Source organism: Acipenser ruthenus, chromosome 21, assembly GCF_902713425.1.
Source record: "Acipenser ruthenus chromosome 21, fAciRut3.2 maternal haplotype, whole genome shotgun sequence".
Lineage (NCBI taxonomy): Eukaryota > Metazoa > Chordata > Actinopteri > Acipenseriformes > Acipenseridae > Acipenser > Acipenser ruthenus.
Window position 1 is genome coordinate 6,190,315 of NC_081209.1, and position 15,874 is coordinate 6,206,188.

The following is a 15,874-nucleotide window of genomic DNA, read 5'->3' on the forward strand; positions in this document are numbered from 1 at the left end:
GTATTCTGTGCTAACCTGCCTCCCTGTTTCATGAAGGGAGTATTCTGTGCTAACCTGCCTCCCTGTTTCATGAAGGGAGTATTCTGTGCTAACCTGCCTCCCTGGGTTGTGCTGCTCTGTCACAGGACAAGGTTGGAGGCCATGGCTGTGTTTTCAGTGACGACTCCATGCTGCTGCAGGCCATCCAGAGACTGGAGGAGACCTGGACCAAACTGCACGAGGACAAAGAGAGACAAGTAAGGAGCTGCTTTTCAAAACAAACCAAACAATGACCAGGACGGTTTAACACACTTAACAGGATTACATTTCACCCCAAAGGGCAGAGTGTAAAGGTATACAGCAAACAAACAATATAAGGTGTGGTGCGGTGAAGTTATGGTTCTGATAGTTGCTTTTTAGGTTCATACCATTAGAATTATTCTATATCTCTCTGAAAATCAGCCTCTGCCTTTGCACTTGTATCTCCAGCAATAAAGTCTGTTGAAGCATTTTGACGAAGAATTATGTATGTGCACTCCAATATTTAGATATTGATTTCCTACAGTGGGCAGAGCGCTTTACTCCAATTCTATATCGATTTGGATTAAGATTAAAACAGCTGTTAGCAATGGCTGTTTAACTTTTCAGACTTTGCAATTTGAGCTAGGAGGCAGTCTGTTAATGATAATGGATAATGCGGTTCACAAGACAAAGACCTTTTTTCTAGGGGCATTATCATCAAGTAATGAACCTGGAGTAGGCTATGTGATCAAGGTAGTACACAAAATGACAACCATTTTCATTTCCTTCTTATTAAAGGAAATTGCTGATATTATGACTGATCTTTATTTCATTTTTGTGTGACTCACAGTGCCATCAGCTATTCAAAGTTGTAACTGCGATAAGGTTCTTAAACAGTCAGTTTTATAAAACTCAGAATAAAAAAATGCAAGGTCAAGGTCATATATGGACATTATTCACTGTATAAAATGTTTCATGAATATCAAAGTTATCCATAACTATAAAAACAATAGTGCTAAATTTAGAAATACAAAAAGAAACATTTCGACAAGTGGCATTTTTCAACATGGAGGCCTTATCATTGAATATATTAATTAATGTATTAATTCCTGGATATCAAAGTGAATTTAATTCATCAAAACAGACTTTAAAGATTTTGTTTTTAATCTGGCCCTTGGATCAGTATCTTTATAGCCCTAACTGTTCTACCACTGATGTTTCTTAGAATCAGCAAACACTAATGCAATGCAGCCCTGGGGTGAAACCATTTGATTTGTCAGAACAAGTTCTGTGAAGAGTTTATATACTTTTTGCTTGATAGTTGTGAAATTATTAAATGAAGTTGAAAGTCAAGGTAAACAACGGTAACCATGCATCAAATGATGTTATTGTGGGCAATTTACTGTACACTCAGAGGCAAAAAGAATACCTCTTTGACCCTAGGACACAAGTTCTGAAAGTAAAACCCTTATGGTCTTTGCCATCATGCTGGAGAATAATTGCAAATCATGGATACAATAAATTAATGTTGTCATGACCTTTTCTTTCTTTCTTGTTGTTTTTTTTTGGCTACCACTCCCAGGCATTCCAGATGTTTTGCAATGTTTTGATTTCCAGCGTTAAAACAAAATCACTGTCTGGAAACAAAACATCCAGGATGCAACAACTGGAGGCAGGTGTGATCAAAAGAGGAAAAGGCCTCTGCCATGCAGGCAGAAAATTGAGGACACACAAACACACACACGCGTGCGCGCACACACACACACACACACACACACACACACACACACACACACACACACACACACATACATCATTCTTCTCCAGTGGTGATGCACTGTGTTTTTCTGACTGGACTGTGACTGTAAAGAGCACCTTAGGATGTTATGAATGTGAATATTATGAAAAATAATTTATCTACAGCTGACAATGTCGCACTTGACAGTTTTCTTTTGATTTTTAAACATGAACAAATCCATAATTTTAATGCAAGCTTGAAGAAAGGCTTGTTAGTAACTCTAGTCAGTTGGAGAACTAAATAGTAGACCATGAGGAAAACTGACCTTCTATTAAGCCAAAAGGATGAAACGTGAACTAGAAAATCTATTCAAATCATGGAACAGTTTCTGAAAAAGACTGTGGGTCTCGCCTTAATATTTTAATCCCCACAGCAGGATCGAAACAAGAACCAAGGTGCAAAAAGTAAGGAGGAAATCTTGCAATAGGCTTCTATTATAGAGCAGGAGTTTTGTATGTTTTAAACTTACATTATTAAGTGCTGTGTTGCTTTAGTGTTATTTTACTGTCTGTAATGCAAATATATTTAGACTAGAGCTTAACTGAATATTCAAAAGCAAGAACATAGTTACATCTATAAATTAAATGCATAAGTGTCTGTTCATGATAAATTACTGTTGATTGTGTGGAATTATCATTATAGTTGAGCTACTGCCCTGATAATTCGGCTTAATAAATCTAAATAACTGAAGCTTTACATTTTGTATCTCTGTATCTGTCCGTTTTTGCTATTCTTAAATAAAACACAATATTTAATGCCTTTAATTGTTTTTGGTGTAAGACTTTAGCATTTGGGAGGAACATCTCTGCATTTAGCAAACGTCATTTAGCAAACGTTTTTTATCCAAAGCGACAGGTTTTATGAATGTTGTTGAAAATAATATAAAAAAAAAAAAAAAAAAAAAAAAATGCAAAAATTCTTGAGAGATCAATAAATAAATAACTAAAATTATATATTTTTTTATATTTTTCATTACAGCACAAAGCAAACAACAAGGAATCAGATGCGAGCATGAAACACTTGAGCCAGGATCATGAGAAGCCAAGTGACCTGTTGCCTGGCAACCAGAACAAGGTAACACTGCCATCTGACACTTTACAACGATGACTAAGGGGTGCGTTTTGGATTCCACAAACATTATTACATTTTTGTGTTCTGCTCAGGTCTTTGCCTAAACCCAATCACCCCAAAAACCAATAGGATTCTAGGGCAGCAAACCTTCAACCCTCATGCATTACATCCACCCGATCATCAGATAATCATGCCATAAAACAACAGATATGGAGAACAGCATTATTGACATCAGTATTGGATTTCTATAGGGCGCTACAATATTTGCATGCTGTTTTTATTTCTGATTCAAAACCTGATGTATGTACATGTAAACTGGTGATCATTTTTGTCCTAATCAGAGAATGATTTCTTAAATAAAATTAAAAAAAACAAGATGGATTCCCTGTAACCATGGAAACTCATCGCCAGTAATTAGCTATGGAGGGTATGTTTGTGAAGTGTTTATTTCATTTATGTGTAGCATATTAGGTCTAATGTCACTCCCACACAATATATTGTAATTGCATAATAGGTTAAATCACTTAATGATTTGAATAAATAATCCTACTAACTCACATAATTGGGCTTTTATTTATTTTTTTCAAGTGACCAATTATTATTTTTATTTATTTCCCCCCAATTTGGAATGTCCAATGATTTTTTTTCTCCTGACCACACAGCAAGGTAAGGTCTGGAATGAATAATTGTTTGAATGACAGGTAAACTGTAACTAAATCCCGCAGAAAAAGGCTTATTCTCCAGATGATCCAAGCAGATACACTGACAGCTGTAAAGTGATTAATCTTTGCAGTATGATGAGTCTTGCCTTAGGCATTCAAGCAAGCATGAATATGCATCTAGTTATCTTCTTTTGAAGAAGCGCTCCAATGAGTTTATTTAAAATATATTTATTCTGTAAAACCCCAATTGATATGTAGCATCTCCTTTACAAGGGGGTCCAGTCTTAAAACTGGTGGCCTGTTTCTGTCTGGACCCTGGAGACATTAACAGAGCAGGAAGATTTCAAAAATCTTTATATCATACTGTTGTTGTGAATTGTTGCCATTGTTAGGTGCAAAGTGTTACTAGTTACAGTGTTTGCATTTTGTCAGATTTTTCATTAGACATTTTAATTTTATTTCATAATGTATGCATTGGAAATTATTACAGTATCATACAGCCTATGGTTGAAAAACTCTGGCGAACATCATGCTAATCTATTAAATGGCCACAAGGGGGCAGTAATGTACGCATTTAGGAAAAAAAAACATTTTAAACACTTATAAGGACCATGTGGGATTTTCGCTGACTAAACTTGCATTAATTCTGCATTTTAACGAATAAAATCTAAACTACCAATATACTGTACAAGAACGGACATGACAGGCACCTGGGCACCGAGATGAGCGGAGCAACTGTCAATTACTTTGCAGGTGTGCGTGCTCGTAATGCCAATACCAAAGTTCTCCCCGAGTCAACTGTCAAGCAAGCAAACAACGAGGACGCCGGCGTAGGGCAAATGAAGTAATGGTTGTTTTTTTTTTTCACAATAAATAATGGTGTTGTGATTGTGAGATGATAATAATAATAATAATAATAATAATAATAATAATAATAATAATAAAGACGTTGGTCACTGTAGGCTAGCTATTTCGTTTTGGTGCATTTATTGAAATTGTATGTTTTCAGTGTTCATTTCAATGTGCGTGTATTCTCACGCAGTGCGAATTTGTTTACATTAATAGATGGCAGTGTGGGATCCAGTTGTTCTGCATAAACCGAACTCAGATAAAATCGTTAGAGCATGGAGAGAATTGTTTTCTGTTCAGTGAGTTTCAGTGGAAAGTTAAACATTGGAAAATGCTTTCTGTCCCTTATATTTCTGGACTGCATTTATGTGCATCCTTCTTTAAAACAAACTTTCATTTGCATGCAGAACTGAAGGCAAAAATGCAAAATATATTACAAAGATTTGTGTGTGTGTTTGAAATTGCAGTTTGTGCAGTAACACAAGTAAAACAACAGACTTGAGTTAGACTGCAGTTCCAGTTTGCATATTTAACTGGGCTCGTGTGACTGCACTTGTGTTTAGCCGTCCTGCAGTTTAGCAGCGAGTTTGCATACACCTGTAGTTGTGGGGTTGGGAAGGTAGGTTATTGACACTCTTTCAATGTGAGTGTCTGATCAACTTTAAAAAATGCAAATGCATTGCTGTACTGATTGATTGGATGAATGGCGACCCATTGATAACATCGTGTTTTTTTGTTTTTTTTTTACAGAATGATAGTATTAAATGTACTGGAAGCATCTCACTTGCGAGACAGAAGTTTGTGGCAGTAAACGGGGGCCCGCCGCAGATGCTCCCTGTGAATAAAGAGACTGCCATGATGCTGAAGGACCTGGATATTAAAGCGCTGGAGGAGGAGTGTCAGGAGCTGAAGACGCGGCTGGGAGCAATCAAGGTACCTCGTGATGTGCTGATGATTTCATAATAGGTTTTCAAAAGCGGCCAATCAAAATCTACGGCTGATTTATACACATACATTGCTGCTTTCACAGACCCGATTAGTTTAGCGCTATCCATTGTTAATTTAGCTAAAGCAGTCCTAGACTAGTAGTGCTAATCAGGGTCTGTCACATGGTGTTCAAATCTAATATCTGTGCAGTAGTTTATTTATTGTTGTATCTGAAACATGTGCATATCCCGAAATAAAGTAAAATAATAAATACAAATTTAAAAGTTGCTCCGCACAATAAATGGATTTATTTATATTACTTGTTTAGGTTATTCTTTAAATCCAGCAACACATTTAGTGATCTTACTGCTGTATGTGAAGCATTGGGTTTAAACCAGTCTGCAAGGTTACATCACATATAATCCATAGGTTGATGTACTCTTACCACACACAATCTGACACTGTATAAGAGCCTCTAAACTAACTGGATGCAGAATGACGCAACAGCAACCGTTCCAGAAAGGAATGAGTCTATAGTAAGAATCGTGGCAAACTTTCACCAGCGTGGTAAAAGTACTTGATAAAAGAAGGCAGAGGGATTAAGAAAGGATTTAGTAGGCATGGAAAGAAATGCAATACGTTTTAAATTAGGTTAATTGTTGAGGAATCACTTCATATTGAGGTTAAAAAAAAAACAATTTCTCAAGATCTGGTTGCCTTTGAAAATAATGGAATTTTTCCTGTAGCTCCATGGCTCCACCTGGTGACTGAATATTGCAATTGGACTAAGTTTTCTCTAGCATATCTCAACTGAAAATGTGGCCACTGTCCTGGTCACAAGAAGCCACACTTCATCTGTAGTTCTAGTGCTCCCAGCATATCACCTTGTAGCAGAATACAAGCACACTAGGTTTGCACATACAGCGCTGTACCCTCAGTTTACCCTGACACATTTACATGGTAATATAGCAGTTGGCCTTGCCTATACTATGCATGTACCATACCATGTCATATTTCAAGGTGAATTTCTGAAGTGAGGTGGTTTTACAAAATGACCACAACAAGTGTTAAGCTGTCATTTCTGCCCCCACTGTATCTAAAACTCAAGAGTTTTGACAGTTCCAAGGGAGACAGAAATTCAGCCTTTTGTGGTCTGTTAAAAAAAAAATTAACAAAGTAGAAACGGCACACAACTAGGATATAAACAGGGAAGGAATGAAGAAATATCCCCTCTGTTGGTTGCAGGAGGGGATGGAGGATCAGCGATCGGGTGACGTGGAGGAGCTTCTCAGACAGTCGCAGAAGGAACTCCTGTGGCTACAGAGGCAGCTTTCGTTCATCTCAGAGAGGAGTTCGCTGTACATGTTCTCTCAGGACAAAGTAAGTGTCAAACACTTCCTGTATCGTGCACAGTGGACTGCTGTTTCATGGATGATCTAAACAGTGGCAGATCTTAATACTGCTGTACTAAAATGTATAAACATATGCCTGCAAGTCAGCCTTTTGGATAACACAAGCAGGACTAATATAAAGGACCTAAACTTGATTTAGACCCTCCACGGTTTAGATCGTTGAAATAGACCCCAGAGTGCTTGCAGGAAGGCTGCAAGAGTAAGTCAGTTGCAGGAACGTTTTATTGCTGTTTGCAGATATAAAGGTAGCTAATCTAAAAATCTAAAACTTTTGGGATCATCCTTTTAACTATTAATAATTAACCTTTTAAAACTTAAAACATACAGTATTTTGAGCCCCCCCCCCCTTTTAAATAAGTATAAGGAATGCTGCTTTTGCCGTCTTTTAACAAACTATTTTCTGAGCTCAGAAGTTTCAATAAAACACCTTAAAACACCAGCCATGATGTTGTCAGTATCAGAACAAATATGCTTGCAGTTGGAAAGAGGTGATACCTTAGGAACACGGTTGTTTTTGAAATTTAGTCAAGGAGAGGAGGCTGCTTGCTGACTTAAGCTTTAAAAGCTGCATGAAAAAGCTCTGCTGCAGATCCCGTTTCACAGCACCAATTGAGACTGTCACTCACACACCCCCGAGGGAGAAGAACAAGCAGCTTGCATTTTCATGAGGTCCAGAGACAGGCTTAGTGAAATCCAAGGTGACAAATGAAGGTGAATCTCCCAGTGAGCTTGACAGGGTTGAAGTAAAAGCGACCAATTGAGAAACAAATAAGGAAAGTCTGCATATTGATATGGGATTTTTTTCATTTACAGAGGGTCACCAAATATTAATCAATTAAATCCATCAGAGTATCCAGTATTTTGCACCTATGAAATATTCTAGTGCAGCCAAAAGTAAAGTTGCTCTATTATAAAATCATCTGGAATTTTAGGACGTATTGTCATAAAGTATTACCAGAATGCAATGGAAAACTAAGCACAAGGAGGTCATTGAATTTCTCTTTAAAATAATAAAATCTACAAATCTACAGAACAGCCTTGTTATTGCTAACTTACTTGAGTATCCAGCTTTGTCCTTCTAAATTTAGAGAAAATTGACTTTTCATTGCACAGAAGATCAGTAACTCAAGACCTTTCCAAGTTTCCAACATCGGTACACTTAGCACAGACTTGGCTCCTCTGGGAAAAGCCTTTCTTTTCCCTGTAGACATCATCCTTTTTAAAGGGAGACTGGACTCATTTCATCTCCATCTTTGAAATCACATAGAGAGCTTCCTCAGGCAAGTGAACATCAAGCAGTCTTCTCTCCCTCCGAGCAGATTGCAGACTTATTTCATCCTTGGGGTGCAGTGCTAAAGAAATAGTAAAACATCCTTTGAAATCACTTCAAATACTTCCTAAGTTGGTAACAAATATAAAATACAGTAATGTCCTTAACTCGTTATAAATTCCAATGTAATAACTTGATAGTCTTGTAAAACTAGTCAGGGGGTTACAATTCAAGCTGATGCCTTGTTAACCCCTTAAGGTACACAAGGAATTAAAATAAATAAGTGAAATAAGAAACTATTAAACCTGTAGGTGTTTTGCATGTACATATGTGCCCATTTATATTTCATACATGCATGTATGGCAAAATGTGTACTTTTCCTTTGTATGTATGAATATGAATGCATGTATCAAGCACCAATCAGACCACTGTTCTGTTTTGACAATAAAATTTTAAACAACGGTGTCTCAAAACCAAGTAGTCTGCTTTTGTCAGGACACAAATGGGAGAATGAACTGCTTTAAATTAGGATTGGAGAAGTATGATGTCCCGAGGAGCAGAAGCCATTGCTATAAGTGCTGCTCTAGTTGCTAGGCAGCTGTTGAAATACTGACTTTCGCTTCAGCCTGTTCTTTTTTTTTTTTTTTTTTTTTACAACGTACCGTACAGAACACAGATGAAATCTTCTTCCCTTTGTAAAAACCCTGGCACAGTCCTAATAATCCCTTTTAATACCCTTCTGCATTTGATTCCCAGATTCCCAGATGATTGGACAGAGACTAGGGATATTACATCCAGCATTTGTATACACGATTGGTCTGTCCTGCATTACAGACAGAGGGTCGACCTGCTTTGCTTGGGATGGTCTGGGGGGGGGGGGGGGGGGGGGGGGGCGGCGGGTTGGTGTTCCGGGGGGGGGGGGGATCTATGAAGGGAACAAACTGCACAGAAACTACTAGTGTCAGTTGAAAAGAGACAGAGAAAGGGAGTGAGATACAGCAAGAGAGAGGAAGGGAGCCAAAAAAAAAAAAAAAAATTGTTATGACCTTGTCATATTTGATCACGGCTTCCTTTCAGCTGGGCCTTGGGGGTTGGGGGACGAGGAGGCAACAGTGATAATATGTGAAAGAAGAGAATACTGACTAACAGGGAGACCATCTTTGAATGTACTGCTAGTCTGTGTGTGTATATGTCTGTGTGTGTGCACTGGTACACTTCATCTTGGCTCTACTGCTGTGCAAGTTGAAGGATGCTCTTTCTCTGTCTCCACTGTCCGACTCGGCAGCTTGTGGCTAACTAGAACCATTTTATGCCCCGGCACGGACACACACAGCAAATGCATCCGCCGTCATTGCCTGCCTCTTCTGCCAGCTTGTAATATGACACAGTTGGATACAGCTGTCTCTCCACTGGCCATCCTTGGAACAGAGGGAAAATGCTTCTGAGGTACAGTCACCCTCCTTCTACTTTATTAGCATTCTCTGCAGGTGCCGTCGCTGTGAAACAGGGCAATTATATATGCTGCTGTTCTTTTAATTGCTTTTTATATCTGCATCAGACTGTTCCTGCCTCTGCACTATACTATACTGCAAGGAGATTATATATATATATATATATATATATATATATATATATATATATATATATATATATATATAATCACCCCCCTGTTTCAAGAAAATAGAATCTGTACTGTTTTTGCTTGACCAACCTCTTTATAAACACTACCCTATGATTGTAGCAAATGTATTATATTATTCATGCCTTCAGTGTTGAGGTTTTAATCTTGTAAAATGCATGTGGAATGTCACCGTGTCCTCTTGCTCTAGACAGTACCCAGAAGCTAAGCTACTAGAACGCATGTATTCTTAATGCACCTTAAAGTGGCAGAACCGTTTTGTTCTGTAAATAAAAAATAAAACTGATTTTTCTCAATATATTTACGAGTCCTTCTCGCTATGATTTGTATAATATTTGCACTTGTGCTTTTAGGGTTTGAACTGTTAGCTGTAATCTATGGCATGACAGTAGGAAGCCTCCCTCCCCCCACCAAAAGTGTTTTATAAGCTTTAGAAGCAAAATCAAACCATGGAGGGGTTTGAGTGCCTAGAGACTTTCATGCATGGAAATTCCTAAGTAATGTCAGTTGTTTTGAGCTTTATTAATATATCCATGTTGGCTAGCAAGCAGTATGTAAACACTAGAAATGTAAATAGCAGTTACCGATTTAAAAATAAAACCAATCAAATAATAATCATACAGAATGATTTCAGGACTGTGCCATGCCAGGACTGTATAATTCAATAGAGAATTTGATTATTAATATATACATTATAATTCAAATACTGCACAGCTGGTTCGATAACACAGTTCCTTGAGGCAAATGAAAGTCATTGATTGTGCGTATTAATTTTTAAAAAAATCATTGTTGTGACATTTTACTGACACTGAAAATGGATTGCATCGTCTGCACTAATCATACATGGCAGTACTACACAGGATGCTTATATAGCATACAGCACATTAGGTAGCATACTCTCTTTGTACATTTCATTTCAGAGTAGTTTGTACGAGTTGATAGGAACTCCAAAATAACTGTGATAACAGCATCAGAACAAGATGCCCACAATAACTGTACTACGTATAACCTTTACAATTAAAATTCAATAAAGTAAAAGTGCTGCCAGTACTTCTTGCTGCGTTGGGTGATTTTATTCCGTTGATGGGAATCTGTAATATGAACAGCAGGCTCTGTGGTTAATACTCTGTATTATGTGACACAATCTTCTCGTGATGATCTCTGCTTGACCATATATTGTACATGAAAGATAGGGCTATAGAATGTTAAGTGGCTATTGTTTTGACTGTGCGTGTGTGTGTGCGTGAGTGCGTGTGTGTGTGAGCATGTACAGTACTGTGCAAAAGTTTTAGGCAGGTGTGAAAAAATGCTGTAAAGTAAGAATGCTTTCAAAAATAGACATGTTAATAGTTTATATTTATCAATTAACAAAATGCAAAGTGAGTGAACAGAAGAAAAATCTACATCAAATCAAAATTTGGTGTGACCACCCTTTGCCTTCAAAACAGCATCAATTCTTCTAGGTACACTTGCACACAGTTTTTGAAAGAACTCGGCAGGTAGGTTGGCCCAAACATCTTGGAGAACTAACCACAGTTCTTCTGTGGATTTAGGCAGCCTCAGTTGCTTCTCTCTCTTCATGTAATCCCAGACAGACTCGATGATGTTGAGATCAGGGCTCTGTGGGGGCCATACCATCACTTCCAGGACTCCTTGTTCTTCTTTACGCTGAAGATAGTTCTTAATGACTTTCGCTGTATGTTTGGGGTCGTTGTCATGCTGCAGAATAAATTTGGGGCCAATCAGATGCCTCCCTGATGGTATTGCATGATGGATAAGTATCTGCCTGTACTTCTCAGCATTGAGGAGACCATTAATTCTGACCAAATCCCCAACTCCATTTGCAGAAATGCAGCCCCAAACTTGCAAGGAACCTCCACCATGCTTCACTGTTGCCTGCAGACACTCATTCGTGTACCGCTCTCCAGCCCTTCGGCGAACAAACTGCCTTCTGCTACAGCCAAATATTTCAAATTTTGACTCATCAGTCCAGAGCACCTGCTGCCATTTTTCTGCACCCCAGTTCCTGTGTTTTCGTGCATAGTTGAGTCGCTTGGCCTTGTTTCCATGTCGGAGGTATGGCTTTTTGGCCGCAAGTCTTCCATGAAGGCTACTTCTGACCAGACTTCTCCGGACAGTAGATGGGTGTACCAGGGTCCCACTGTTTTCTGCCAATTCTGAGCTGATGGCACTGCTGGACATCTTCCGATTGCGAAGGGAAGTAAGCATGATGTGTCTTTCATCTGCTGCAGTAAGTTTCCTTGGCCGACCACTGCGTCTACGGTCCTCAACGTTGCCCGTTTCTTTGTGCTTCTTCAAAAGAGCTTGGACAGCACATCTGGAAACCCCTGTCTGCCTTGACATTTCTGCCTGGGAGAGACCTTGCTGATGCAGTATAACTACCTTGTGTCTTGTTGCTGTGCTCAGTCTTGCCATGGTGTATGACTTTTGACAGTAAACTGTCTTCAGCAACCTCACCTTGTTAGCTGAGTTTGGCTGTTCCTCACCCAGTTTTATTCCTCCTACACAGCTGTTTCTGTTTCAGTTAATGATTGTGTTTCAACCTACATATTGAATTGATGATCATTAGCACCTGTTTGGTATAATTGTTTAATCATACACCTGACTATATGCCTACAGAATCCCTGACTTTGTGCAAGTGTACCTAGAAGAATTGATGCTGTTTTGAAGGCAAAGGGTGGTCACACCAAATATGGATTTGATTTAGATTTTTTTTTTGTTCACTCACTTTGCATTTAGTGAATTGATAAATATAAACTATTAACATGTCTATTTTTGAAAGCATTCTTACTTTACAGCATTTTCTCACACTTGCCTAAAACTTTTGCACAGTACTGTATATTTGCTATTCATAACGAGATGCTGAAGTTCTCACGTTTATTGGAAGTAATCTACTCTTGGACTATTCCATGGTCTTGGCATGTTAGTCAAACTAATCAGTCATTGATATTACACTAATGGCAAGCCTCATTCATCCTTGTATTGCGATTGGGATTGACGGAATGTGTTCTTAATGGTGAGCTGGTCATTATATGGAGCTGGTCAGAAGGAAAGTGTCCATTGCACTCATGCTGGATTCTTGGGTTTCATATTGAGAGGAATACCATCACCATGTATGTCCTTGTATCTTGCAATGATTGATCTCAGAATTATGAATCTGCAGATGGGTAAAAAGCAAGCAGGCTTGTTTGTATGTTATTTGCTACTGTCTGTGTTGCACAGTGATGCAGTGTAACGGTTCGGATGAAGACGGTAGCCACATTGTGAGAGATTTGTCAGGGGCCGCATGTTGGGAACCAGTGATCACTAGCACCGGTTCAAAGCGCTGTTTGATTGTCTGGAACAATGTGCGTAGGTGGTTTTCTGCACATACAAATCTCAAACGTCACACTTTGTACTCATGCTGCATTCTGTTCCCCAGGAGTACTTCTGAATAATGATTGTAATGTCTTCTATCAACTTTTTCTTATGTCAGCGTTTTGTGCAGAGTGTGCACAGTTTAAAACTCCTGAACTCTAGAGATTCTTCTATTTACTCTATCAATATCAGCCTGATAGTGTAAGCAAATGCAGTTCTCAAAAAGGTCTTTACATATTGTCGTCATTTGGTTATTATCCAAGTGCTGAGTATAGGTTAAAGATGAAGTGTGCTTTTGCATTTGTTTTATATGCAGTGTTTCTTTAAATAAATTGGCAATTTACACCATTATAAAAGTAAACATAATAGTATTGTCATATTCATGTATGGAATACTGTGTATGTGGTAAATGTGTGGTAAAGAGCATGAATTCCAATTTCTGGATTAAAAAACAAACAAACATTCATTTACAGGCTGCTGTGGAGAAACCAAACCCCTTGCAGAACAGAATGATGCCATGCCTTTTAAGAGTGCTTGTGGGTCGGGGGAAGTGTTCAGCTGTTTTAATTTGATCCCATTGATGATAATGGTTGCAAGTGCTGCAGGAAATTGCCCAGTAGGGGGCACCCTTTTCCCCAAGACAAAAAGGGAGCTTTCCCTTTTTTACTTACAGGGCATTGTTTTGAATCAACTGCAAAGAGAAAGGAACATTCTCAGAAGATTACACAATTGTAACTGTAAACAAAAATCAAGAAACAGCTTGGTTGCAGAAAGGAGCCATTCTGACTTGTGTCTATCTAATTTATATGAAAACTTTTACAATTTGCCCACGACCGCTTCAAAATAGGTCCCAAAAAAAGTACACAAACCGCCAGTAAAATATATATTTTTTCAGCTTTGGCTAACAACCATTCTCAACATGTAAACTTTTAAAAACGTATTCTACACTACAGGCCTGCTGACAGGAAGGATGACTCTAATCAAGACAGCAGAGCGCTCTAGTAGTGTAGGAAAGATAACTGCAATCAAAGCAGCAGACCACTAAACTAATCTAATATACCAATATGTGTAAAATATTACTTACCAATGGGGTTACATTTTAATGATGGCACCGCTATCCCCATGACAACCCAGACAACAATTGTGGTGAAGATGTTTTTTTTTTTATCATTCTTATTGACTAATTATTAGTCAATAAGAATGGTTCTAAAAATCTCAATCTGCTTCTGAAAATGCTGTGCACCATAGGCTGAAATTGTGTTATTGTCAATGGATAACCTTCGTCCGATGTGACGGTAGTGTGTCATTATCCTTATTTCACTACAAATCAATCCATTATTTTCTACTGCCATACCACAGTACAGTGTGGTAATCTCACTAACACTCAATTCTTTCATCTCAGACATCAGTGATTAACTTTGATCCTGTGGCAGTAACCTTAAGAATGAAGTCTAATACACAACCTTGAGCAAAGTCCTGTTACAGTTACAGAAATACTGCTGTCATTTCCTTGCGCTTGACCTTAGTCATAATAACATAACTTATTAAGTACAGGTATTACATCAGTCAAAACATTCATTATAAATAAGGATTTGGACACTACCTGCACAAACCCCGTGCATTCAGATTGATCGATTTTTCCAACTCATCTCACTCTGTATAAAAATAGATTTTAGTTTTACCATTTGAGTTTGTTAATGGATGAACCTGCTGCGTGTTTTGCTTCTCATTCATTTAGCATTGATGGCTTAAAATCTGCATTCTATGGTTAAGTTAACCCCCATATTAAAAACCTTTAAGATAATCAGAAATAGTTCTGTGTGTTTTATGAAAAGGAAACCAATGAACCATTTGCTTTAATTATTATTCATTTCCTATTTCTCTCCAGGGTTTTCAAAACATTTCGGATATCGAAAAAACAAAACACAGCAATTTTAAAATGTGATTACAAGCCTGCTCTATAGGAAGTGATTATCATGCACAGCCCCACACGGACATGCAAGGAACCTTATTAATGTAATCATCTCAGCTGCAAACACTGGAAAATTGTGGGTTTAGTACTGGCCATATGCCTAATCACTGACTGGAAAGAGTCCTGTGGCGACAACATTAGCACTTGGTTTGCAAATGGTTTTTAAAATGTTACCCTAGTTTGCTTTATATATATATATATATATATATATATATATATATATATATATATATATATATATATATCTCCTTTTCATTATGGCGAGGCTTGAATCCTAAATACAGACATGTACATTGTGGGTATTGGTGCAGTGGTTAAGTGCCTTAGCTTTTGTCAAATACACACAAAGCTTAAACCATTTTGGTGCCTTATGTTAGTTGCCTCTATGGTAAATCTCTGCTGAAGCTGTGGGAATTAAACCTTGCCAGAGAAGAGAAAAAAAAAATACTTTCCTTAAGGAATGGGCTTATGTGCCTCTTATGAGATCGAGGGCCCTTTTCACAAAGATTGAATGTCTGTTTTTATGAATTACATACATAAGTATTGCAAGCAAATTTTATTATAACATTTTAGCTCACTCGGTATCTGTGTTCACCCGGTCCATATGACATATTGGTGCTATATATAGCAGTGTGGAGTAGTGGTTAGGGCTCTGGACTCTTGACCGGAGGGTTGTGGGTTCAATCCCCAGTGGGAGACACTGCTGTTGTACCCTTGAGCAAGGTACTTTACCTAGATTGCTCCAGTAAAAACCCAACTGTATAAATGGGTAATTGTATGTAAAATAATGTGATATCTGTATAATGTAAAATAATGTATAATGTGATATCTTGTAACAATTGTAAGTCGCCCTGGATAAGGGCGTCTGCTAAGAAATAAATAATAATAATAATATA

General features: G+C 38.0%; 1 protein-coding gene across 2 annotated transcripts in view; it reads left to right on the forward strand.

Moving 5' to 3' along the window:
• The window catches only part of LOC117973344 (RIMS-binding protein 2-like), a 137,285-nt gene that overhangs the window by 3,953 nt on the left and 117,458 nt on the right, over positions 1-15,874 (forward strand). The window contains exons 2-5 of one of the 2 annotated variants that reach the window (XM_058994608.1): positions 126-236; positions 2,777-2,872; positions 5,131-5,313; positions 6,553-6,687. In XM_058994608.1, coding sequence (XP_058850591.1) covers positions 126-236; positions 2,777-2,872; positions 5,131-5,313; positions 6,553-6,687 — 525 coding nt within the window. Of the gene's footprint in view, positions 1-125; positions 237-2,776; positions 2,873-4,284; positions 4,376-5,130; positions 5,314-6,552; positions 6,688-15,874 lie in introns of those variants that run through there. The other variant, XM_058994609.1, reaches the window with a different exon arrangement.